Genomic DNA, 26,449 nt, shown 5'->3' on the forward strand with positions numbered 1-26,449 from the left:
AAATCAAAATGCTTACTATTCTTATCCAAAACTATAACTCTAGAGTTTAAGATATTCTCACAAAACTATACTGGAATTGAACTTGTAAAAACATCAAAACTACTGGGCATTATAATTGATGATAAACCCTCCTTTGAGAATCATATATTCAGCACAATCAAAAAGATCCATTTTAAGCTAGGTAAACTCTATAGGCACAAAGTCTATTTGGACATGTCCAAGTTTTATTATACTGTAAAGCCCATATTTCTTACAACAAACGAGTGCTTGTTTACTTTAATATATTTATCACATGCAACAGTCACTGAAGAGATGTTCCCTACATTTAAAATATCTCTGACTAAACACTATGCAAAACTGATTTATTGTATATAACATTCACTTTATCATCATGAAATGTTTTATACATGTATTAAGAGCAAAACTCATTTTACTTCCAATTACTTTTTCTCCTTTTAGTGTCCTTTTAAACTTTAATGACATAGTGAGTTATATTTTTTTTTACTGTCCTCCCACAAATTTACAAAGTCAACAAAAGTACAGACTTTCTCAGCTACTTTTTCTTGCAAAGACATATTTCAGCAGTGTGATTGATGCTTTATTGTCTTCCATTTATTCATTAATTTCAGAGTTGGTAGTCTTCTGTTCATCTTCATCTCCCAGTACCTGTTTCTGGTTCAAGTTCAGGATACTCCTTATTCTTCTAGTCAACTTCTGTGCTTTTTTTTCTCTCTCTCAAGGATTTTCCTTTGGAACATTGGGAAAGGTTTCACTGGTAAAGTCTCTGAGCTTTATTGTCAGATGAATCGGAAACGAGAGTCCCCATTTGTTTGCTGTCTCACATTTTGTTGGACAAGCTTTTATTTCAACCTTAGTCTGTTCTGCACCAAAAAAATGTCTTTGATACTCCAGGGAAAATATTCTGAAGACAGCTGGATACAGCAACTTGAATCTCACACCTGCCTCTCGACATTCCCTGATTGCTGGGATACATTTTCTTCTCTTCTTTCTCGTGTACATTAAATAATAATTTTCCACAAATACTCTGCTGTCTCCCATTTTAACAATTTTATCTTCTGCCATAGTTTTGTCAGGATCAGCTCTTTTTGCTGGTATGATTGCATATTTATTAAGACAGTTATTGTTTGCTTTCTCATAGCTGGGTTTGGAGCATACACTCTATGTTCTCTTTAAGTTAACAAATCTTATTGTGGAATACCAGTCCAGCATACCTCCTAACCGTACTGAATTACTTGGTAAAAAATGAGTTTTGGAGTCCAAATTATGGGGTGCCACCGAGTGGCACACCTTAATTTCCGAGTTTCCTGGAGCTTTTATTTTAAATTTTATTTCCTGGCTTTTTTAGCTGACCTCATCACATGCGAGATGATGTCAGCTCTGTGAAACAGCCTGCCAGCCTGTCAAAATTGAGCTGAAGTTCAATGTGCGTGCATTTCCGGATGAAATGCTGCTCATATCTTTAGCGGGAAGGACTGCAATGCGAACAAGGCATCTTCTATGCAGCCTAATGAGATATGCTGTATGGGACAGCCATTTGAAACTGCAATGTGAGCAAGGCTGGATATCTTCTATGCTGTGCTGCCTAATGAGATATGCTGTAGCTGTACAGAAGAGCCAGCTGCCGTTTGATGGACAAAGCAGAGTGCTGCTGCCATTTGATATGCTGCTGCTGACTGGAAAGGTAGGAAGCACTACAGAGGTGAGAAGAGCTGTTTGGGATGATGAAGCTGTGTTGGACTGGAAAGGTACTGTGTGTGTGTGTGTGTGTTTGTAAGTAAAATGCCCTAGGTGAATATTCCTGGTTGCTAGAGGAGTTGCTCAGGCTCAGACCTTGTACCTTGGGTACATGTAACAAAAGCCTGAGGGGCCCCCTACCCACCACCCCTTCTGAAAACTTCCCACATTTATGCCTCATATTTTGTTCTGTTCCTCATAAAATCTGTGGTTTTCTGGATTTCAGTGGAGGATTGAATTCACTAAGTAAATGATAGGCATTTGAATTTCAGACTTCATATTCTTCAGAAAAGAAATGGTAACACCAAACCTTATATTCTAGCAATTTTCTAAGTTTATAAGCCCAGTATGGCTTTATTCCCCCATTACTGGCTTTGTCCAGGTTTTTTGTGCTAAGTTTATAAGATCAGTATGGCTGTATTCCCCCAGTATTGGGTTTGTCCAGATTTTTTTGCGCTAAGAGGTTGAGAGCTATTGTGAGGACTGAACATTGTATTCCCCCATTATTGGCTTTGTCCAGGTTTTTTGTGCTAAGAGGTTGAGAGCTGTGGTGAGAAGTGAGAACTGAATTCACTAAATGATAGCCATTTAAGTTTCAGTCTTACTGTTCAGGAAACTGCTGATTTGTCATAGTGTTATTTTTCTCTGACTGTAGTACACAGGGTCTTGGGTTCAACACTTGGCATTGAAATGTATGGTGGTAACGTTTTATTCTAGTAGCTTTCCAAAATTATACAAGCAGTGTTTAAAATGTGTCCCTGGTTTTTGAGCTTTTGTCTCCCCCCATAAATGTTGGCTTTTTCCAGATTTCTTGCATGCAAATTTGAGAAATACAGTTGAGTGCTGAGTGGATTTTAAAAGGAGCTGGGAGCTTCATTGGAAGAGAAGTTTAGTGTTTCTTATGCCGAGTCTGCTTGCATTGTTAATAGCATAACAGGTTAAATACTTGCTTTTGATGCAGAAGGCTGTGGGTTCTACTCCTACAGTATGTAGATGCATTGCTGATACTGTAGTGTGTTGTTGCACATTTAAAGGGGGTGGGTGTAACAAGTCAGGGGTATAGCTACAGATACAACAGAAGTGAGAAAATGTCATGCGCAAGGGCATTTGTGCCTCAGTGGAAAGAGCAACAAATATTATCCCAAATTCAGCAACAGAAAATTAGAATTATGTTCTGTGCTGCATTATAAGAATAATATTTTTAAACAAGTACAGTACATTTTCCAGCATTCAAGATAAAACACACATTTTTCCACTGCAGACAATGGAGAAGCAAGAGTGGCCAGTTAACAGCACCTGGATTACAATGATAGTTTTGATGCTTCAGGATGAATGTAGGAGAGGGTCTGTCAGTACTTGGACTAAAATTGGAAGTCTTAAAACATGCAATTCGCCTAGTTTATTTTGTTATGCATTTACAGCTATTGAGTTGGTCTGATAACACAGATCAGAGTAAGTCGAGCAAAAAACTGAAATTGAAAATAAGTTTGAGAAGCTATGCAGGATGCCCATGTCTTACACTGCTATCATTCTATCTATCTAATATATATGTATATTCTCTGGTTCGATTCTTGGCTGGGGTGCCTTCTGTGCAGAGTTTGCATGTTCTCCCTCCGTTCATGTGGGTTTCCTCTGGGTACTCCGGTTTCCTCCCACATTCTAAAGACATGCTTCTGGAGCATTTCTCCTCAGGCCTCCGCTGAAAACAGGATCTGTGGAACCTAGTCAGACTTTCCCAGTCATATATATATATATATATATATATATATATATATATATATATATATATATATATATATATATATATATAGTGTGGGTGTGGAAGTAGACTTTTATAATTTGCCTACTGGAAAAATCTTCAAACAATAAATTTAAAAGGCGCTCTAACAAGTGTGCTGTATTATACAAGGAATATAATTTAATAAAGTCAGGAAGGTGTATCGAAGAACACGTGTATGTATGTATGTATGTTTTGTGTGCAGGGGGCCTATGATTTGAATTTTGAAAATGGCCCAAAGGTAATCTTTATCCACCAGTGGCCAGATGCATTTTCTTTGGATGTGGTGTGGGTTTCAATGAACATGAGTTTCAAGGACAGAGAAGTTTTAATGCTAAGTCTGTTTTCATTGTGAGACAGTATTGCTTTGTTTAGCAGATGTCTATTAGTGTTTGTGCATTGCACTATAAAATATAAAAATAAAATCCAAATAATCATTGTAGAAGTAAAGCAGTGTGCACATTAGTGTTTATGGTAAATGGGGCGAAATAGCCAGGTAATGGGACATTGGAATGGCTGCAAGAAAACTCTGGTGCCATATTTTGGTTGTCTCTTCAGTTTTGTTTGAAAGTTGGTATCCCACAATTGCATTGGAGCAGGCGGGATTACATAATCATGTACGCAAATTTTATGTTAATCAGTGTACATATTTGTACCTATTTTTCATGGGCCTTGTCCATATTTTTGATGTTTCCAGGTTGAGAGGTATGCAGTCCAGTTGCATATTTATGTTTTCTTAAAATTAATACAGTCTTTTCTTTTCAGTTTCTCTGGTACAGCAGAAACTCTCAGGTTGTCTCTGGACACACTTCTAATTGTACCATTTTTTTTTTGAAACAGCTGTTCTTGAGAAGTCTCATACTTAGCCAGCCTGAATAGCGAGTTAAAGCTTCTTCAGTTTTTATTCAAGCCTTTTATTTTTGTTGATATGTTCCTTCAGTGTTTTATTTATTTTAATCACCTCTGAGTACATTCCTCTAAATTACAGGAGGCCATCTCTTGTACCAAAGCTGATACTTGAACTGCTTTTTACGGAACATCTGCAAGATTCTTCTCAGCCAGTGTTTTCCTCTTCACCTTTTCTGGTTGATTTTCTTTCAGGTTCTGTACATTTCTTTGCTGACATCCAGGCAGTCTACTTAGCAGCCAGTAATCATATTCTACTCAAAATGACACATTACTGGAGGCTGCTGTTTCTTATTTTCTGTTTTCACACTGGACAAGTTGAAATTAATTACAGAACAACTGATTTGAATGTGTGTAGATAAAAAAAACAATGAAATGTAGTGGTCTGATGTAGTCTGTCAGCTAACTCATGGAAGTGTAGAAGTTTCCTCAAGAAGTGTAAATGCCACTGCCATCTGTGTGTAGTGTAAGGCTGTCCAAGATTATATTGCATGACAATTTACAGTGGTTCTGCTGAGATCTGGCATTGTGAAATTGAGTATTAGTATGCAATTCATTGTTTTGCACTGTTTGGTGATCTTTTTGTGATGATTTTTCAGGAACCCACCACCTGGAATGGAAGCACACATACCTGTCCTCTTCCTTGACTTGAATGGTGAGTAAATACAATCATTTTGTTAACCTTTAAACTGTATTTATATAAACTTTTGGGTGTTTTTATGGGTGTTTAGTTGTTTTTAAGTGTATAAATCATTAAAGTTCCACAGTAAGATGTTTGTGTTTTTTTGAGCAAGGAGTTAATAAGTAGGTTACTGTCTTATTTTACTTCAAGGAACCCTGTCCATGTTCATCGTGCATACAGCTGCAGTCATAACAGATGGGTTATCTTGCCGTCAGGCGGGTCCTCGGTCGGCCGAATTCCAATGTCTAGGTCCGGCGTCGGTTGTCGTCGCTTCCTCCCTGACGTCAGTGCGGCAGGGGTATAAAAGAGGCAGCCGACGCCATTTTCTCCAGTCTTTCTTGCCGCACGGTGCCCGAAGCAGAAGCAGTTCGCAAGTGCCGGTTGGCCAGCTCCTGAGATTTACGAAAGTATTTCAGCCGAAGTCTTTTTGAAAGCTAAGTACCCCATTGGAGAAACTTTTCTTGCCTCAGACCGATGTCAGACAAAGTTAATAATTGTATTTCATGTGGGAAGCAAATACCACATAAGGATTTCCACTCTTACTGTATACCTTGCTTAGGCCCAGACCACGACGTCTCGGTCTGCCGTTTTTGTGCTAGATTCAACAAACGCACTATTGACTGTCGGGCGGAGTTCGCCCTTCACTTTTTTGGCAAAAAATGTAATTATATTATGTCGTTGGATACTCCGATTCCAGTTTTGAGCAAAAAACGCAAAGATAAGGACCGGCATACGAGGTCCGCACCACCTACTGATACCACGCTAAGGCCGACTACCGGTTCTCCGGTACTCAACGAGGCGCCCACGCAACCCCTGAGTACCGATGACAATGCATTACCGGTGTCTTCAGTACCCGAGGTCGCAGGCTCCTCTGCCCCCATTCCTACTACAGATACCGACGCCACTCCTGGCGGGGAAACTCAGAATTTAGACAGGCCTGCCATTTCTCAAGGGGTCTTCAGGCCTTCCTCCTTCTCTATTAAAGCCTTCACTAAATCTAAAACAGCCATGAAAACCAATAAACAGGTTCCTCAGACACCCACTCAAGGCACCATGCCTAAAAAGCAGATGCTTAAAATGGCTGAGGATTTGATTACTCTTGTCAGGTGTTCTCAACCCCCCTCTGACAAAAGGCCTAGATTAGAAGAAGACTACCCTTCCTCAGATCAAGCTTCTATTACCTCAGAACTATCTGAGGACCAGGATTGTGCCTACTCGCCATTCGAAGACTCTGATGCAGAGGAGTCTATTCCCTCAGTCTCCCCCCCCCCCGAGGACTTCTCTTTTGGGGAAACCCTGCATACATTGAGGGAACACTTTCACTGGGAAGGCCAAGATTACTCAGATTCCAAGAAAAGGCTCAGAGAATTTCTTCTGCTCCCCCAGCATAGGCCTCTGGCTATCCCTCCTGTTTTAGATATATTGGATGATGTGTACACAGAAGCCAGCCTTAATCCTGATTCTTTGCCTCCAGCTCCTGTTAAACCAGACAGGTATTACCGGGTTCCTGATTCTCACCAGTTCCTATATAACAGCCATACTGCTGACCCAGAAACTATTTCACAGGGTCCCAAGGGAATTAAGGCCTCTACTGCTAAAAACCCATTACCTTCAGAGAGAGATTCCAGATCTTTAGAAAGGTGGGGGAAAAAGGTGTACACCTCGGCCACTTTAACCATGAGGGCATTAAACTGTCAGTTCCATATGTTAAAGTATCAACAGTTTTTGATATCTCCGCTGAAAAGCAAAATGACACAACCAGAACAACCAGACTTAGAGTTGCAGGATTTGTTGCATGGTGCAGAGCAAGTGGGTAAACATACCTTGCAGTGTGGTTTTGATGCTTTAGAGGCCTCATGTAGAGCTGCTGTTATGGGGTCTGTTATACGTAGGCATGCTTGGCTCAAAGAGCAAACCTTACCAGATCATGTCAAAGCTAAATTATTAGATGCACCTCTTCAAAAAGATGTATTGTTTGGTGTTAAAGCAGAGGAGGTGCTAAAGAAAATGGAGGAAAAAGCGAAATCAATGCAAACAGTGAAAGACTTTCTGCAGGTACAGCCTCCACGTTTCAGCAGAAACTGGCCTTCAAAAAATTGGTCCTTTCCAGCCACGGACAGACCTCAAAGGGGCAGATACAGGCGTCCAAGGGGTAGAGGGCTCTTTCAGAGCCAGACAGTGGCAAGCACCAACCCCAAGAGGTGGAGAAGATAGATCACAGTCTTTCAGAAAACAGACACAATGACTTCCCCCTACACCTGCCAAGCAAAGCTTTAATGGCAGCACCTTTGGGCGGAAAACTGACATTATTCTCAAAAAAATGGAATATTGTTACAAAAGACAAATGGATTCTGGACATTATAGACAGAGGCTACAGGTTTCACTTTCACACCCTTCCAAAAATGAGAGGCATGCCAAACCTGCCACAAAATCAAAGGGCAGAGGCGCAAAAACAAATTTCAGCTCTCATGGACATGAAAGCAATTCAAGAGGTACCTGCAAAAGAACAAGGTCAAGAGTTTTATTCCAGACTATTCCTGGTACCAAGGAAAGACAAAGATTGGAGACCTATCTTAGACCTATCCATCCTAAACACATATCTACAGGTGCCAAAATTCAAGATGCTCACATTACAGCAGCTTCTTCCCATGCTGGGCAAGGAGTCTTGGCTGGTAACATTGGACCTCAAGGAGGCATACCTGCATGTCCCTATCGGACAAGATTGCAGAAGATACCTCAGATTTCTTGCAGGTTCAACCCATTACCAATTCTCTGCATTGCCCTTTGGCTTATCTACTGCGCCCAGAGTGTTTACGAAATGCCTGGCATCAGTAATCGCCTTCTGCAGACTACAAGGGATACAAATCTACCCATATCTGGATGACTGCCTGATCCAAGCGGACAGCAAGGACATACTACTTCAGCACCTGGCGTTTGTACTAAAACTGTTGAACTTCCTGGGATACACAGTCAACAAAAGAAATCAAAACTGATACCCTGTCAACAAATAAATTTCCTGGGTGCCAACTTGGATACAACCACCCAGATGGCCTACCTCACGCCAGACAAGCAAGGGCAACTATCTCAATACTTCAGAAAAATGGCAACTTACACCAGGCTAACTGCAAGGAAAGTTCTGCAGGCTCTGGGATTCATGGCATCTTGCATCCTACTTATCCCATGTGCAAAGCTGCATATGAGGAAACTTCAATGGTACCTAAAAAACGTATGGTGTCAACACAGCCACAGCTTGGAAGCAATTATACCATTCATTCCATGCCTTCAAAAGGAATTTATGTGGCGGGCTCAAGCTTGCCAAAGAAACACAGGTCTTCCTTTTTGTGTACCTCAAGCAACTCAAATCATCACAACAGACGCCTCAGACTATGCATGGGGAGCGCACATGACAAATCAGTGCATTCAGGGAAAATGGGCACGAAAAGAGAAGCTCCTTCACATCAACCAAAAGCAAATGCTAGCCATGCAAAAGGCTATTATGACCTTCAAAGACCTACTACATCCAGGCCAGCTATTGATAAGGACAGACAACACCACAGTGATGTGGTACATAAACAAACAGGGGGGAACTCATTCATACCCCCTGTGCAGGCAAGCCATGACCCTATGAAACACAGCACTGGAATTGAAAATTCAACTACAGGCACAATTCCTGCCAGGAAAGGAAAACACACTGGCAGACAACCTAAGCCGAAATATGACAGATCCACACGAATGGAAGTTGCATCCTCAAATTTTCACAAAGATAACTCAGGCATGGTGACAGCCAGACATAGATCTCTTTGCTACCCACAGAAATTGTCAGTTGAAAACATTTTTTTCAAGGACCTATCATCCACAGGCCTGGAAAGTGGACGCACTTTCCTTCAATTGGGCAACATGGACAGTCTATGCCTTCCCGCCTCTTCCTTTGCTGCCCAAAGTTCTACTAAAAGCCAGAGCAGAGAGGCCGAGAATGATTCTCATTGCTCCAGACTGGCCAAGGCAACACTGGTATCCGCTCCTGAAGAACCTGACACATTCCCCACCATGGATCCTACCTCTAGTCCCTCTTCTGTTGTCCCAGCACAACTACAAAACTCTTCACAGCCATCTCAAAACTCTAAATCTAGCTGCATGGAGAATTCCTTGATTTCCCAACAGTTTCTACTCTCCAAGGAGGTGCAGAATGTCATCTTGGAGGCCAGAAGACCTTCTACTAGAAAGGCCTACTCCGCCAAATGGAAACGATTTTGTGCCTGGAATCAAAAGAAGGGACAGAATCCTTGGGTAATAAATATACCTCAAATTTTACAGTACCTAGAATATCGTATTGGAAAAGCTGACCCTTCCTCCCTTCGAGCCAGCTTCTTCATCAGAGTTACAGTACTTGTCATGGAAAACAGCCTTTCTTCTGGCTATCACCTCAGCTCGCAGGGTTTTGGAGCTACAGGCCCTCATGGCTGTGCAACCATTCATCATTTTCCATCAGGACAGAGTTTCCTTACGAACCAACCCTACCTTTATGTCAAAGGTAGTATCCAGTGTAGCTTTGAATCAGACTATCCACTTACCTACCTTTTATACTAATCCACAAAACAAAGGGGAAAAAGTACTACATTCCTTGGACATTCACAGACAACTTCGTTATTATTTGGACAAGACAAAGCCATTCAGGAAATCTGAGCAACTCTTTGTGTCCTATGCTGCAGGTGCTCAAGGAAAGGCTATTTCCAAACAGACAATTTCAAAATGGATAGCCCACTGCATATGCTTTTGTTACTCATTTCATGGAAAAACTGTGCCTGCATGCATCAGATCCCACTCCACCAGAGCCACAGCTACCTCTGCAGCCTTCCTCAGGGGGGTCCCTACCAAGGATATTTTGGAAGCAGCCACCTGGAGTTCAGTGCACACTTTCTCCAAGCACTATCACCTCCCACTATACTCTAAATCTAGAGCGGGCTTTGCCACAGCAGTCCTGCAGGGCATCCTAGCCCTCCTAGTTCCACTTGGTGCCTACCACCCTTACTTAGCTTTGGGATTCTACCCATCTGTTATGACTGCAGCTGTATGCACGATGAACATAGTACAGTTTTGTACCTACCATAAATGTAGATGTTCGAGTGCTCATACAGCTGCAGTCCAGGTTTCCTCCCTCCAACCCCTCTTAGGACAGGCCTTATGACAAACCCTTTTCATATAACCTTTTGGGGTACTCTTTTATGGTGTATTTGCTTGCAACTACTGTTTTTGATTTATCAACATTGCATTTTTGCATAACATTATGTTTGCCTTCCTTCTGGGGGCACCTGACATCTGGGGCAAGAAAAACTGAAGAAAATGGCGTCAGCTGCCTCTTTTATACCCCTGCCGCACTGACGTCAGGGAGGAAGTGACTACAACCGACGCCGGACCTATGGAATTCGGCCGACCGAGGACCCACCTGATGGCAAGATAACCCATCTGTTATGACTGCAGCTGTATGAGCACTCGAACATCTACATTTATGGTAGGTACAAAACTGTACTTTTCTTCAAAAATGTGACCAGGGCCATTGACAATAAGAGAAAAATACTTCCAAGTCCCCGCTGAAGGTGATGAAGACAAATAATAAAACAGCAACAAGTGAAGACTTCAGAGCACCACCACGGCAAAAGGATTATTCAGATTCCAATCAAACAACTGAATAAAAATGAAAATAAGTGTTTATTGAAAGTCAAACACTTAAAAACAGACTGTGTGAGAGTAAAAATCGATAAGCACTTTCGGCTATTCAGCCTTCATCAGATCGTAATGCTTCTGTCTAAAACATCATTTAATAAGAAACAACCATCCAATCAAATTTCTAGTTCTGACATGGTAATAGAATTAGTGGCCAATGGTTGTATTCAAAATTGTTAATTTCTTATAGAATGAAAGATAAAACTAACATCCAATCAAAAGAGCAGAATAAGTTTCATTCGATGTAAATACGGCTAATAAGGCCATTGGATAATACACTAAAGCCAATCTCTATAGTTAAATTAACATAACGGGAATTCACGACGTATCCTGCCTAGCTGCAGAAAAACAACTAGCTGTCATCACTAACCAATAAACAAAAATAAAACAATATATGCAACGAGTCACAGACATCGTGAAAACATTGTACGTGACTCAACTATAGATAATTTTTAAATATCATCAATGTAAAAAATCACAAACATCACATAAGCGCTATGAACAACTTGAGCACTAAGTAATTCTTAAGTAAAACCAACATCATCATAGGCTCATCGCCAATAAAACACAGCAACTTCTGTGTTAAATAAACAACCTATGGTATTAGTTCATTATATTGGGCAACCAATGAAAGAAGGAAACTCAACTATTCTCAATAGGCCAATCAAAAGATAGCCAGTGGCACTTGTTCTTCATAACATTTCTCAACCAATAGAATAATGAGAATGCAGCTCTCCTTACGAATCAATCAAAATCAAAAAAGCGATTGGCCTTTAAATAGTACGCTATAGCCAATCTCTATAAATAGATTAGCATAACAACTGTCCAGTAGGAATTCACGACGTATCCTGCCTTGGTGTAAAAAATAACCAGCTGTCATCGCCAGCCAGGAAACATAAACTAACAAAATATAAAGAAGATCATATGCAAAAATCGCAGGCATTATAAAAACATTATACGTGGCTCAAATGCTGGATAATTGCATAAACACTATGAACCACTTAAACAATAGGTAATTCTTAAGTAAAAGCGAGCATAATAGGTTCAACGCCAGTAGAAACACAGCATCTTATGTGTTTGGTGAGCAGCCTATGACATTGGTTCATTATATATGTAACCAATTAAATAGAGCGAACTCAACTCTTCTCAATAGGTCAATCCCGCTATATTTGTTTGGTTGATGTCTTCTATTTTATCACCTGTGTATGAGAATAGAGTTTTCATTAACCTGAGTTTTCATTAACCTGAATTAAGTAATACATATATTTATATACATATACTTTTTCTTCTGGATCTAACAATCTTGGCTTTTGGAGAATTACCTTGTCTATTGGCCTCTGTATGATGTGATGGAATTTGACTTGTGCCTGAGTCTACTGATGTATTCTTGCCAGTTTCATTTTGTGTTGTATGCTGATTGCTGTTTGTTGTAATTTATATTTTTGAGCAATTGCTGCTTGGTGTGGCATGTCTTTGTGCTGCAGGAATGTTGTTCATGTTTGTGTTTCTATTTACCTTTGCTGATTGAACTGGTATTGCCATGTTTGTTATTTGACTGGTTTTTAAATACCTAAATGTGGACAATGTTTTTTGATAATTAGTTACGTGCAGCAATCTTTGTGGTATTTATATTACTTAATTCTACACAGGCATCAAAGCAGCTTGTTGTAGCTGCCGCTGAGTTGAAATATAGAAATTGTGTGTGTGGTGTTAGTTATTACATACACACATATCCTTCATACTTTTTGTTTGTTCATGGGGAGTCAGCTGTTAGTGTTATAATAGATGGGACTCACTGTGAATTTTTATTGGTTGTTATTCTCTTCTCTTAGACCTATGAGAGCTTGCTTTTACTGTACTACCTATTGGGGAATTGCTCCCCTGGATTGACCTATTGAGAAGAGTTGAGTTTGCTCTATTTCATTGGTTGCATATACAATGAACCAATGTCATAGGCTGCTCACCAATCACATAATATGCTGTGTTTCTACTGGCGATGAACCTATTATGATGTTCGCTTTTACTTAAGAATTACCTAGCGCTTAAGTGGTTCATAGTGTTTATGCAATTATCCTGCATTTGAGCCACGTATAATGTTTTTATGATGCATGCGATTTTTGTATATGATCTTATTTATATTTTGTTATTTTATGTTTCCTGGCTGGCGATGACAGCCAGTTATTTTTTACACCAAGGCAGGATACGTCGCAAATTCCTATTGGACAGTTGCTATGCTAATCTATTTATAGAGATTGGCTATAGCGTACTATCTAAAGGCCAATCGCTTTTTTGATTTTGATTGATTCGTAAGGAGAGCTGCATTCTCATTATTCTATTGGTTGAGAAATGTTATGAAGAACAAGTGCCGCTTTGATTGGCCTATTGAGAATAGTTGAGTTTGCTTCTTTCATTGGTTGCCCAATATAACGAACTAATACCATAGGTTGTTTATTTAACACAGAAGTTGCTGTGTTTTTATTGGCGATGAGCCTATGATGATGTTGGTTTTACTTAAGAATTACTTAGCGCTCAAGTTCATAGCGCTTATGTGATGTTTGTGATTTTTTACGTTGATAATATTTAAAAATTATCTATAGTTGAGTCACGTACGATGTTGTCACGATGCATGTGACTCGTGTATATTGTTTTATTTTTATTTGTTTATTGGTTAGTGATGACAGCTAGTTGTTTTTTTTTGCAGCTAGGCAGGATACGTCGTGAATTCCCGTTATGTTAATTTAACTATAGAGATTGGCTTTAGTGTATTATCCAATGGCCTTATTAGCCGTATTTACATCGAGTGAAACTTATTCTGCTCTTTTGATTGGATGTTAGTTTTATCTTTCATTCTATAAGAAATTAACAATTTTGAATACAACCATTGGCCACTAATTCTATTACCATGTCAGAACTGGAAATTTGATTGGATGGTTGTTTCTTTTTAAATGACGATTTAGACAGAAGCGTTACGATCTGATGAAGGCTGAATAGCCGAAAGCGCTTATCGATTTTTACTCTTACACTGTCTGTTTTTAAGTGTTTGTCTTTCAATAAACACTTATTTTCATTTTTATTCGGTTGTTTGATTGGAATCTGAATAACCCTGTTGCTGTGGTGATGCTCTGAAGTCTTCACTTGTTGCTGTTAGGGCCATTGACGAGGACAAAGCTCTGCACACAGCATACCTCAACTTGGCAAAGGCCTTTGACAAAATCCCACACTCGGGCATTACAGATAAACTTAGCAAACTGAATGTAATCCCCTTTGTTGTAAGATGGGTTGCCATCTGGCTCACAAACCAGTCACACACGATCAAAGTGGGAGACTCCTCATCAACCAGCAGACCTATCACCAGTGGGGTGCCACAATGGTCAGTGCTGGGCCCCCTACTGTTTAGTTTATACTTCTCAGAAGTTCAGGCCAAAACTAAGGGGCTGTGGCTGACCAAGCTTGCAGATGACTGCAAACTGGTTGCAATTATTGAATCCCTAAATTATGTCAGTATACTTCAGAAGGGTCTTATGCAAACCAGCAACTGGTGTCTTAGTCTTGGTCTCAGTCTTGGTCTCAAACTGAAAGCAAAGAAATCCTTTATCATTCCCTTTGGTAAAAACAATGTCCCTTCATACTATTAAATTAACAGCAGTACCCTATGAAGTGGTAAGAAGTCTGAGATCACGTGTAGACTGTGACCTTTACTTTGACCACCATGTGTCTACTGTAGTGAGGAAGTTTTTCTACGTAGCACACTTGATTAGCAAAGACATTGCCTCTAGAACAAAGGAGGTCATAACCCCTCTATACTCGTCGCTAATCAGGTCCATAATTGAGTATAACTCCTCTTTCGACATGTACCGTACAAAGCACCTGCAGCAGTTGGAGAGACCTCAGAGGTTTCTAACCAAGAAGATCAAGGGACTCCAGCACATGCCTTACACAGACCAATTGAAGTCCCTGTCCGCTATACTCTGTATCACATAGACTTTTTAGGGGAGACTTATGCCTGGCTTACAGAGCAATCTCAGACCCAAACTTGATGAATTTGCTGCACATCCGTAAATCAAAAGGGACTAGAGCTTACCCATTCCAGGTACCTAAATATAGCTTGTGATTTGAATAGGACGTGCTGGAGGGACAGATTTGTCTCCCAGTGACTGCTGCATCTCTGGAATAGGCTGCCAGTATGAGCACTCGTTACTAAATACAGTCCTGGGTATTGACTACAGTATCTGTGGTACTGTTCAAAAGTAACCTGGATGAGTGGATGGGGCATCATAAATTCTTAGCAGGGAATAGCGCCTCAGTTCTCCCTGGACATGGGCAGTCATTGCTAAATACAATCGTGATTATTGACTAGAGTATCTATGGTATTATAGTGGGATGAAATGGCTAGGCTTGAAATGCTCTCTGGGTCGATAGCCTAGTAACTTCCTGTGATCCTATATAGATTAGGTTTTCCTCCTTGGAGGGAAGAGCTGAAGCAAACTGTTCTGAGTGTCACTTTCTCTGGTGTCGAACCTTTTTAGGACAGTCTTTTCAAGAGTTCATGAAGGTAATTTATCATGCCTCTCTCCTGCTTCAAGCTGTTTTTTTTTTCTCTTACATAGCCCAATACCATAAGAATAATGAGCTGACTTGTGAACAGAGGAAAGATAATAAGGTATCAGGTGGTGTTGCCCCCTCCCCCAGTACTCCTTGCCAAATCGAACAGAAGACATACTCTACAGAAGATGCCTTAGGAGTCTTGACAAGCCCAAAGGAATGTTTATAGGAGGCAGGTTCTCTTGAGTCTGGAAAACCATCAATAATGACCTGTGAGTTCTGGGCATGATCTTAAATGGCCTTAGAGCCTTTAGACTGTCCTCCATCAAAAGGTCTGCTGCAAGACCAGTTGGAGTCTGAAATTCCTAGAACAGGCTTGCACTCTACTCCTCAGTGGAATTATTGAGCTTTTTCCTCCTTTGGAGAGTGAGAGAAAGATTCTTCCCCTGCTGCTTCCTGATTTTGTGGGTTAAAAGGGGTGGGAGGTTCCATTTCATTCTAGGTCTGTGGCTTCAGCAACCATGTCTATTGTACCTTAAGTTTCAATTGATAACTCTTAAGCGTTTCATACCTCTGGTTCCACAGAAAGTCTAATTGTTTTTAGTATGGCACTGTCTTGAAATCATTTTCACAAGAGATTCCTTCAGTCTGCTCTAGGTCAGCAGCACTTTCATTACAGAATACTGCTATTTGGGCTGTTGTCTGCACTTGTAGTGTTCAGCAAGGTTATGGCTGTAATACTATAAACCTTGAAGGGTAAATGTGTGTTGGTGCTCATGTACTGGAACAGCTTCTCATCACCCTGTCAAGGAACTTCCTGTTGGTGTTCATTTTCTGAGTCTTACATTGTTGGCAAGCAGAGTAGGCACAATGAAGTCATAACCTTGTCATCTTGGATGAGGATTCAGGGCAGGGTTGAGTCTCGTGTGCATTTTTGCCTCTGGTGTTATGGCAGTCACCATCTTCACTATTCCTTTTTTACTTGCCTTTGCTTGAGGTTGTTGTGATTGACTGTGAAGTGTCTCTGACTTTAGAATCATCATGCAGTTACAAATATGCGCTAGTCAGAACCATGTCACCAGTTTCCGGATTGATGGACTCTTCCAGACAGTATTGTTGTGTCATTTCCTCTTAACACCACTGAGCCCATCACAGATACTAAAAATGGATGCCTCATTGATAGGCTGAGGAACCTACATGGCCGCCTTCCAAGTGCAGAATGAGTGAGCACCCCCTCCCCCAAAATAAAAGTGGACCTGTGAGAGAAACCTGCTGAATTTGAGTTGTTTCTCATCTTACGAACACTAGAGCAAGTGCTCTTGCTGTTGTGACACAGTCAGTGCATAGTTGGGTATACAAACAAATAAGGCAGTATGCGGTCATAGTCCTGCACAGGAAGGAGATGCTGTTGACTGTATGGAGATGATCCTTGGCCACTATTATGACTGCTCTCTTCAACAACAGTTCCATCTGTGCACTGGAACTGGGGTTCAAGATAGTCAACCTAAACTGGTTCTTCCAGGAGTAAGACACCCTTGAAATTGACTTTTGCCACAAATGAGAATTTAGCCGTCCCACTACTGTTCTCAGCTTAACAGAATAAGGAAGGCAGTGGCAGAAGATACTTTCTTTATTGTCGAAGGGAATTTCGGTGTACCTTCAATATTTCTTTCTTCTCACAAAATTCAGAGACCACAGCCAGAATTCATCCTTATCGCGTACTAGCTGAGAAGTGTGTGATTTCAGGCCAATATCTGTCAGTAGAGGATTTTCCCTGGTATTACCCATGAATGCTCCACCTGGTTGAGCATTTGTGGCACCAGCTTTGATCCTGTATATCCAATGGTGAAGTAAAAAATGTCTGCACGTATGGCAGGTGCAAGGCCAAACCAAACCAGGAATCCATGAACAAGTGGCCAGCACCAAGCACAACAACAAAGTAAAGGTAAATGAAAAACTTTTTAATGGTCCCAAACCCGTTTCAGCAAAACTGCCTTCCTCTGTGGGTTATATATCCCACTGAGGAAGGCAGTTTTGCCGAAACCAGTTTGGGACCATTAAACAGTTTATTTACCTTTAATTTGTTGTTGTGCTTATTACACCTTGGTGCTGGCCGCTTGTTCATTGATCCTGTTCCTGTATATCCCCTTGTCTTGTGTGACTTTCTGCCAGATGGCTGTAAGGTGAGGATAGCCGCTAAAAAGCCTTCTACTTATCAGACTTATTTTGCTAAATGAAAGTGTTATAACACATGTCCTTCAAGGATGCATCTGCAGTCCTTACATTATGGGTTGTCCTGCCTCAGGCAGCCCTTCGGTCGGCCGGATTCCAAAGTCTGGGTCCGGCATCGGCTGATGTCGCCCTCTCCCCGACGTCAGAGTGCCTGGGGTATAAAAGCGTCAGCCAACGCCATCTTCCTCAGTCTTTCTTGCCGTGTGGTGCCCGAAGCAGAAGCAGTTCGCAAGTGCCGGTCAGCCAGCTCCTGTAACTTCAGCTACCGAAGACTTCAAAAGCTAAGTACCCCGTTGGGGACTCTTTCTTGCCTCAGCCGATGTCAGATCAAATGCTTAAAGTTAATAATTGCTTAACTTGTGGGAAACAAATACCTCATAAGGATTTCCATTCTTACTGCCTCCCCTGCCTAGGCCCAGACCACGACGTCTCGGCCTGTACAGCCCGTGCCTCCTTCAACCGACGCACTCTTAGGCGTCGGGCGGAGTTTGCAGAGGAATGTTTTGGGGCTAGTTACTGTTACAGTATGCCGTCAGAGACTCCGACTTCTCATTTAACCAAAAAACGGAAGGACAAGGACGACACACGCGGACCGTGGTTTCGGCTGAAACCACGCCTAGGCCTACCGCGAGTGTCTCGGTCTCGGCTGAGACAGAGTCCTTGGTACTTCCGACCGTCGAAACCGCACAACCGACAACCTCGGCCCCGGAGGCCTCTTCTGAGTCGGTTATAGAATTTTCCTCAGAAACCGGTGTTCCGGAAACATCCGACACCATTTCCCTAGACAAAACTACGCCAGCACGTGGAGCAGCCAGGCTTCCTGCATCCATGTCCATAAAGGCATTCACAAGGGCTAAAGCTGCTAAACAGCCAAAATTTCTGCCTCCCAAGGCTATTCCTCAGGGATCCACTACAGGTTCACAGATTTTAAGTTTAGCTGAGGACCTTATTTCCTTAATTAGGGGCTCTCAGCCACATCCGGACAGGGGCTCTCAACCTCCTCTAGACAAAAGGCCCAGGGTTGAGCCCACTGATCCCCAGTACTCTGATGAGGCCTCAGATGGTTCTGCTCTTTCAGACTACCAGGAGGCGGCCTTTACGGCCTACGAGGATTCTGATGCAGAGGAATCTATTCCCTCTGCCTCCCCTCCTGAAGAGCTGTCCTTTGGGGAGACCCTTCACTCCATGAGAGAGCATTTCAAATGGCAGGGCCAGGAATTCTCTGATTCCAGGAAGAGATTAAGGACTTTTTTGCATTTACCTCAGCATAGACCTTTGGCTATTCCTCCTGTTTTGAATGTCATTGATGATGTGTACTCAGAGTCTATCATTACCCCTGACTCCCTTCCTCCGGCTCCTGTCAAACCCGATAGGTACTACAGGGTCCCGGACTCGCATCATTTCCTTTACAAGGCCCACTCTGCTGACCCTGAAACTATTTCCCAGGGCCCTAAAGGGGTTGCATCTGCCACTACTAAAAATCCACTCCCCTCTGAAAGGGAGTCCAGGGCTTTAGAGAGATGGGGTAAAAAAGTGTATACTTCTTCCACTCTTTCTATGAGGGCATTAAATTGTCAATTCCATATGATACAGTACCAAGAGTATTTGTTAGATGAATTGCATAAAAAAACTGTCTTCACCTGAACCCCTAGATCGCAAGTCACTTCAGGATCTGGTACATAACTCCCAACAAGTTAGCAACCATTTCTTGCAGTGTGGTTATGATGCATTGGAAGCTTCATGTAGGTCAGCAATGACAGGTACAGTCATACGTAGGCATGCTTGGCTGAAGGAACAAACTCTGCCAGATCATGTTAAAGCAAAGCTTCTGTATGCGCCACTGGAAAAGCAAAAGTTATTTGGCTCCACTGCTCAGGAGGTCTTAAAGAAATTTGAGGAAAAGGCTAAATCTGTACAAACAGTCAAAGATTTTCTCCAGGTCCAACCACCAAGATTCAGCAGAAATTGGCCCTCTAAGAATTGGTCCTTTCCAGACACAGAGAGATTTCAAAGAGGCAAGAACAGGCGTGCCAGAGGTAGAGGGCAAGCTAGAGGCTCCTACAGAGGACGTCAATGGCAGCCTCCTAACCAGAGAGGTAGTGCAGGACCTACAACTGCTCCACAAGGACAGACTCGATGACTTTACCTTGACCCCACCAACCAGGGCTCAATTGGAAGCACCTTTGGGTGGAAAGCTATCTTTATTCTCAAAAAATTGGCACAGTATTACAAGGGACAAATGGACACTGCAAATAATAGACAAAGGACACAGGTTCCATTTTCATACATTACCAAAAAGAAAAGGCATGCCAAACCTGCCACCGAATCAAAGGGCAGAGGCTTTAAAACAAATTTCCAACCTATTGCAAATGAAAGCTATAGAAAAGGTTCCTCTCACAGAACAAGGCCAAGGATTTTATTCCAGACTATTCCTTGTCCCAAGAAAAGAAAAACAATGGAGGCCTATTCTCGACTTGTCCACACTGAATACTTATCTCATTGTGCCAAAATTCAAAATGCTGACCCTACAGCAACTCCTTCCCATGCTGGGCAAGGGGTCTTGGCTTGCAACTCTAGACCTCAAGGAGGCATACCTGCATGTCCCTATCAGACAAAGTTGCAGAAGACACCTCAGATTTCTTGCAGGTTCAGAGCATTATCAATTCTCAACATTGCCCTTTGGCTTATCTACTGCGCCCAGAGTATTCACAAAATGCCTGGCATCAGTAATTGCACACTGCAGACTTCAGGGGATTCAAATATACCCATATCTGGACGACTGCCTTATACAAGCGGACAGCCAACAAACTTTGGTAAAACACTTGAATTATGCCATCCGCCTACTTCGGGCTTTGGGATATACAGTCAACGTTCCATCCCAAAGGATAATTTTTGTGGGTGTGAAACTAGATACAACCACCCAAATGGCTTTTCTCACGGAAGAAAAACAAAGACAACTACCGGATTATTTCGAAAATCTGACAAAACAAACTCAGCTGACTGCAAGGAAAATCCTGCAGGCCCTGGGTTGCATGGCATCTTGCATTCTTCTGATTCCACAAGCAAGGCTACATATGAGGAAACTACAGTGGTACCTAAGGAGTTTATGGTGCCAGCACAGTTGCAGCCTAGAAGCTTTGATACCACTCATTCCATGCTTTCAAAAGGAATTTCTGTGGTGGGCTCAAGCAAGCCAGTCAAACAGGGGTCTGCCCTTCAGCAAACCAATAATCAGCCAAACCATTACAACGGACGCTTCAGACCATGGATGGGGAGCACACATGGAGGGCAGATGCATCCAAGGACTATGGTCACAGAAAGAATTGCGCATGCACATAAACCAAAAGGAAATGCTGGCGGCGATACATGCAATCGAGGCCTTCAAACATTTTCTGCATCAAGGACACCTGCTAATAAGGACAGACAATACCACAGTTATGTGGTACATAAACAAGCAAGGAGGTACCCATTCCTACCCTCTTTGCAGGCTGGCAATGAATCTTTGGGAACTTTCCCTAAAAATCAATATAGAGCTGCAATCCCAGTTTGAGCCAGGAAAAGACAATATACTGGCAGACAGCCTAAGCAGAAATATCATGGATCCACACGAATGGATGCTGCACCCAGACATCTTCCTTCAGATAACACAATCATGGGGGAGGCCGGACAAAGACCTTTTTGCCTCCCACCACAACCATCAGCTGAAGAAATTCTGCTCAAGGACATACCACCCACAAGCATGGAAAGTGGACGCCCTCTCTTTCAGCTGGAATACTCTAACAGTGTATGCATTCCCACCTCTTCCATTAATGACCAAGGTCTTACTGAAGATCAGGACAGAGCAGCCCAAAGTGATTCTGATAGCTCCGGACTGGCCCAGACAACACTGGTACCCACTGTTAAGGAGCATGTCACGCACGAAACCGTGGCCTCTACCACAATGGCCACTTCTTCTGACACAACACAATTACAAAACTCTGCACTCCAGCCTGAAAACCTTGCAGCTGACAGCCTGAAGAATACCTTGACTCCTTACCAGGATAAGCTATCCAAGACAGTGAAGGACATCATCATGGAAGCTCGCCGGCCTTCCACAAGAAAGGCATATTCAGCAAAATGGAAAAGATTTTGCACTTGGAACACCACAAAGGGCCTAGATGCGACAGTGATGAACTTGGCACATATCCTGGAATACTTGGCAGAAATGCTCCACAATGGCCTTTCTTACTCTTCCATAAAAATTCATGCTTCAGCAATTTCAGCAGAATACAATACTGATCCACCTGTCTTCTCTCATCCTCTCCTAAGGCAGTTTCTAAGGGAGTTAAAACATCAATCCTCCAAGGAAACCACCAGTGCCTACATGAGACCTTAACTTCATGTTGGAAAAATTAACTCTACCTCCCTTTGAACCAGCAGCATCTTCAGAATTACAGTTCCTGTCTTGGAAGACTGCCTTCCTTCTGGCCATAACCTCAGCAAGAAGAGTATCTGAGTTGCAGGCCCTCATGGCAGTACAACCATTTCTTATTTTTCATCAGGACAGAGTTTCACTGAGAACCTATCCTTCATTCATGCCAAAGGTGGTATCCAGGGTCTCACTGAACCAAGCTATTCACCTGCCTACCTTCTTTCCAAATCCACAAAACAAAGGGGAGAAACTTCTGCATACCCTGGACATTCACAGATAGTTGCGCTACTACTTGGACAGAACTAAGACTTACAGAAAAACTGACCAGCTATTTGTAGCATATGCTGCTGGTGTACAAGGAAAAGCAATTTCCAAACAGACAACTTCAAAATGGATAGGGAATTGCATTCGATTCTGTTAATCTTCATGGCAAAACTGTGCCAGCTGACATTAGACCTCATTCCACCAGAGCCACAGCCACCTCCACAACCTTCTTAAGAGGGGTGGCTACCAAGGACATTTTAGAAGCTGCTACATGGAGCTCCGTGCATACATTTTCCAAGCATTACAACTTACCCTTATATTCCAGATCCAGAGCAGGCTTTGCTACGGCAGTCCTGCAGGGCATTTTAGCTACACCATCCCTTTCTTAGATCCTACCACCCCCAGCTTGGCTATGGTATTCTACCCATATGTAAGGACTGCAGATGCATCCTTGAAGGACATAGTACAGTTTTGTACCTGCCATAAATGTAGATGTCTGATAGGTATGCATCTGCAGTCAGGTTTACCCTCCCTCCTTCCCCTCTGTGGTATTTCCTGGGTACTTATCCCTCTTATAGCTAGCTGGGGTTATCTATTATGGTGTATTTGTTTTATATTACTGTGCATGTTTGGAATTTTTTGCATATCTCCAAATTTAGCCTTCCTTAGAGGGCACCTGGCATCTGGGGCAAGAAAAACTGAGGAAGATGGCGTCGGCTGACGCTTTTATACCCCAGGTGCTCTGACGTCGGGGAGAGGGCGACATCAGCCGACGCCGGACCCAGACTTTGGAATCCGGCCGACCGAAGGGCTGCCTGAGGCAGGACAACCCATATGTAAGGACTGCAGATGCATACCTATCGGACATCTACATTTATGGTAGGTACAAAACTGTACTTTTCTGCCTCAGGCTTTGATTTTTTATGTGGCTCTCAATTTGCATCAGACATATGTCTGACATGGGTCTCCGTTATTTCATGGTTAAAATACATATTTTCACCATTTCAGCACATTGCTGCATTGTAGGGGGTAGAATTTTGTCCCAGTATTACTTTGTTCATCAGGTCCTTTAAGGAATTCATGTTTACTTACCTTTGAAGACTTTTCCATCTCTGCGAGACCTGAACTTTGTGATACACTAGTCATCATCCTCTTGAACCAGCTGGTCTAGGAAATCTAAAGCTCACCTCATAGAAAGCACCATTTCAGTACCCATTGCCTTTGCCTGCAGGATCTCGAGTTACAGGCCGTCACTTGTGGGAACCTTATTCAGTCTTTCACTAGGATCCGTTATCCCTCAGAACTCTCTTTGAACCAGTACATTCATCTCCTTATTTCCAGTCCAAGGGAGAGTGAGACCCTCTCATACTTGTACTTCATCAATTGAAGTTTTACTACTGATTGGTGCATGAGTTCAGGAAGATGGGACAACTTTTTTTTGTTGTTGTTTTGCCTTGGATAAGGCTGTTAATAAACAAATCACCTTTAGATGGATTGCTGACTGCAGCATTTTTTGCTATCTAGTGGCATATTGCACCTTTGGTCATCATGGTTAGACTCTGCCTCTCCAAAGATGTGGCTGCTTCCAGTGTTTATTTCCAGAATGTATTTGTTGCAGACATTTGTGTGGCATCTGTTTGGTTAGTGCTTTGCACTTTAACAGATTACTTGTGCTTGGACCATGACTTCAACGGTCAGACTTCTTTTGGCACCTTATAGCTTCAGGACTATATTTTCTGAGTTAATTTGTTAACCTTGCTGACTTCAGCCACTCTGAGAGAATTCTCTTCTGCTTTAGATTCTTCTCACCCAGTACTTATTGCAAAGGATACCTTCAAGTGGAGATAAGGGGTGTGAATATTCTCAGCATATCATTTGAGAAATGAGATGGTCCTCTGCATTGGTTGAATGTTATATGTCCACTGTCCTCTTTGTTTGGAGTGTCCGTCAGTCTGCCATTTTTGATTGATGCTATATACCTTTTTCATTCTTTTTGTTTTTCCAAATTTATGTGTTCATTTTGGTTGTATTGGGGGAGGTATGAGGCTGAATACACCTTCTGTACTGGCGTGTGATATCACAGTTTTCATCAGCATAGAGGGTGTATGCTCCTCCAAGCGTGGGAGCAAGAGAATGCAAGAGCTTTGCAGAGATAAGGTATTCAAGAAAGTCAGATATTCTCTGTCACACTTCAAGATCAACTGATAAAGGGAATGTTTATATATCTGTTTACTTTCATTTTTTTTTTGACAGCTGATGACCTCACAGCAAATGAACATCTTGTAGGTCCCCATGCAGCAGGTGTGAACTCTATTCTACCAAAAGAACATGGGAGTCAGTTCTTCTATTTGCCAATCATCAAGCACAGTGATGAAGAGGTAAGGAAGTTCAAAATGCAGATATCCAGAAAGTTGTGTTTATCTTGGTTATATAACAACATATGAATAGCATACAACTCACTATGGAGTAATTCAAGCTTTTTAGCTTACAGTAGGGTGGTAAACAGCCTGTAAATAATTGTGAAGAAGTGTTTGTCTACTCTGTATATGAGTCACATGTTCATCGTGCATATAGCTGCAGTAATCACAGATGGGTTCTCTGCTGTCAGGCAGGTCCTTGGTCGGCCGAATTCCAAAGTCTTGGTCCGGCGTCGGTTGTCGTCGCTCTCTTCCCTGACCTCAGTGCGACAGGGGTATATAAGACACAGCCAACGCCATATTCTTCAGTCTTTTTTGCCACGCGGTGCCCGAAGCAGAAGCAGTTCGCAAGTGCCGGTCGGCCAGCTCCTGAATTTACGAAAAATTGGAAATCGAAGTCTTCATTAAAGCTAAGTACCCCGTTGGGGAAATTTTTCTTGCCTCAGACCGATGTCAGAAAAAGTTAACAATTGTATTTCTTGTGGGAAGCAAATACCGCATAAAGATTTCCATTCCCTCTGCATACCTTGTTTAGGCCCAGACCACGACGTCTCGGGCTGTCGCCGGCGCTACTTTCAATAAGCGCACTATTAAGCGTCGGGCGGAGTTCGCCCAACACTTTTTCGGTAAAGCCTTTGATTATAAAATGTCGTCGGAGACTCCGACTACCGTTTTGTCCAAAAACCGCAAGGACAAAGACCGACATGCGAGGTCTGCGGTCCCCACCGACACCACGCCAAAACCGGCTACACCTGGTCCGGTTCTCAGCAAGACGCCTATGCAGTCCCTGACTACTGACGACACTTCTTTGGCGGGGTCTTCTGTAACCGAGACCGCAGGTACCTCGGCCCATACCCAGACTACAACCACCGAAGCCACTGTGAGCGTTGAGCCTCCTAATGTGGACAGGTCCACTTCCACCCATGGTGTCTTTAGACCCTCATCTTCCGTTTCAATTAAGGCCTTTACTAAGTCTAAATCAGCCAGGCATCCCAAGAGGCCTGTTGCACAGGGCCCATCTCCAGGCCCCATGCCTAAAAAGCAGATGCTTAAAATGGCTGAGGATTTAATTACTCTTATCAGGTGTTCCCAAACCCCTCCAGACAAGAGACCCAGAGTGGAGGAAGATTCTCCCTCTTCGGATCAGGGCTCCATTTTTTCAGATCATTCTGATGTAGAGGAACACTCTTTCTCCCCTTTTGAAGATTCTGATGCGGAGCAGTCCATTCCCTCTGTATCTCCTCCTGAGGATTTTTCTTTTGAGGAAACCTTGCACACCTTGAGGGAACACTTCCATTGGGGAGGCCAAGACTTTTCTGATTCCGAGAAAAGACTTAGGGAATTTCTTTTGTTACCTCAACACAGACCTCTGGCTATTCCTCCCGTCTTGGACGTACTGGATGATGTTTATTCGGAGGCTTGCCTTAGTCCGGATTCCCTGCCTCCTGCCCCAGTCAAGCCTGATGGGTACTACAGAGTTCCTAACTCTCACCAATTTCTGTACAAAAGCCATAATGCTGACCCTGAAACCATTTCTCAAGGCCCAAAGGGAATGAAGGCCTCTACTGCTAAGAATCCACTACCTTCCGAAAGAGAGTCTAGATCCTTAGAAAGGTGGGGAAAAAAGGTGTATACCTCGGCCACCCTAGCCATGAGGGCCTTAAATTGTCAGTTTCATATGCTTAAATATCAGCAGTTTCTGTTATCACAAAAAAATTCCCCCCGATAAGGGGCCCAAGGTT

The 26,449-nt window shown here is 42.5% G+C and overlaps 1 protein-coding gene across 1 annotated transcript in view; it reads left to right on the forward strand.

Moving 5' to 3' along the window:
* KIF13A (kinesin family member 13A) overlaps positions 1-26,449 on the forward strand; it is a 2,301,375-nt gene that overhangs the window by 1,672,368 nt on the left and 602,558 nt on the right. The window contains exons 19-20 of the mRNA XM_044065730.1: positions 5,038-5,093; positions 24,544-24,668. Coding sequence (XP_043921665.1) covers positions 5,038-5,093; positions 24,544-24,668 — 181 coding nt within the window. The remainder of the gene's footprint in view (positions 1-5,037; positions 5,094-24,543; positions 24,669-26,449) is intronic.

Source organism: Protopterus annectens, chromosome 3.part0, assembly GCF_019279795.1.
Source record: "Protopterus annectens isolate FY-2018-M chromosome 3.part0, PAN1.0, whole genome shotgun sequence".
Taxonomy (NCBI): Eukaryota; Metazoa; Chordata; order Ceratodontiformes; family Protopteridae; genus Protopterus; species Protopterus annectens.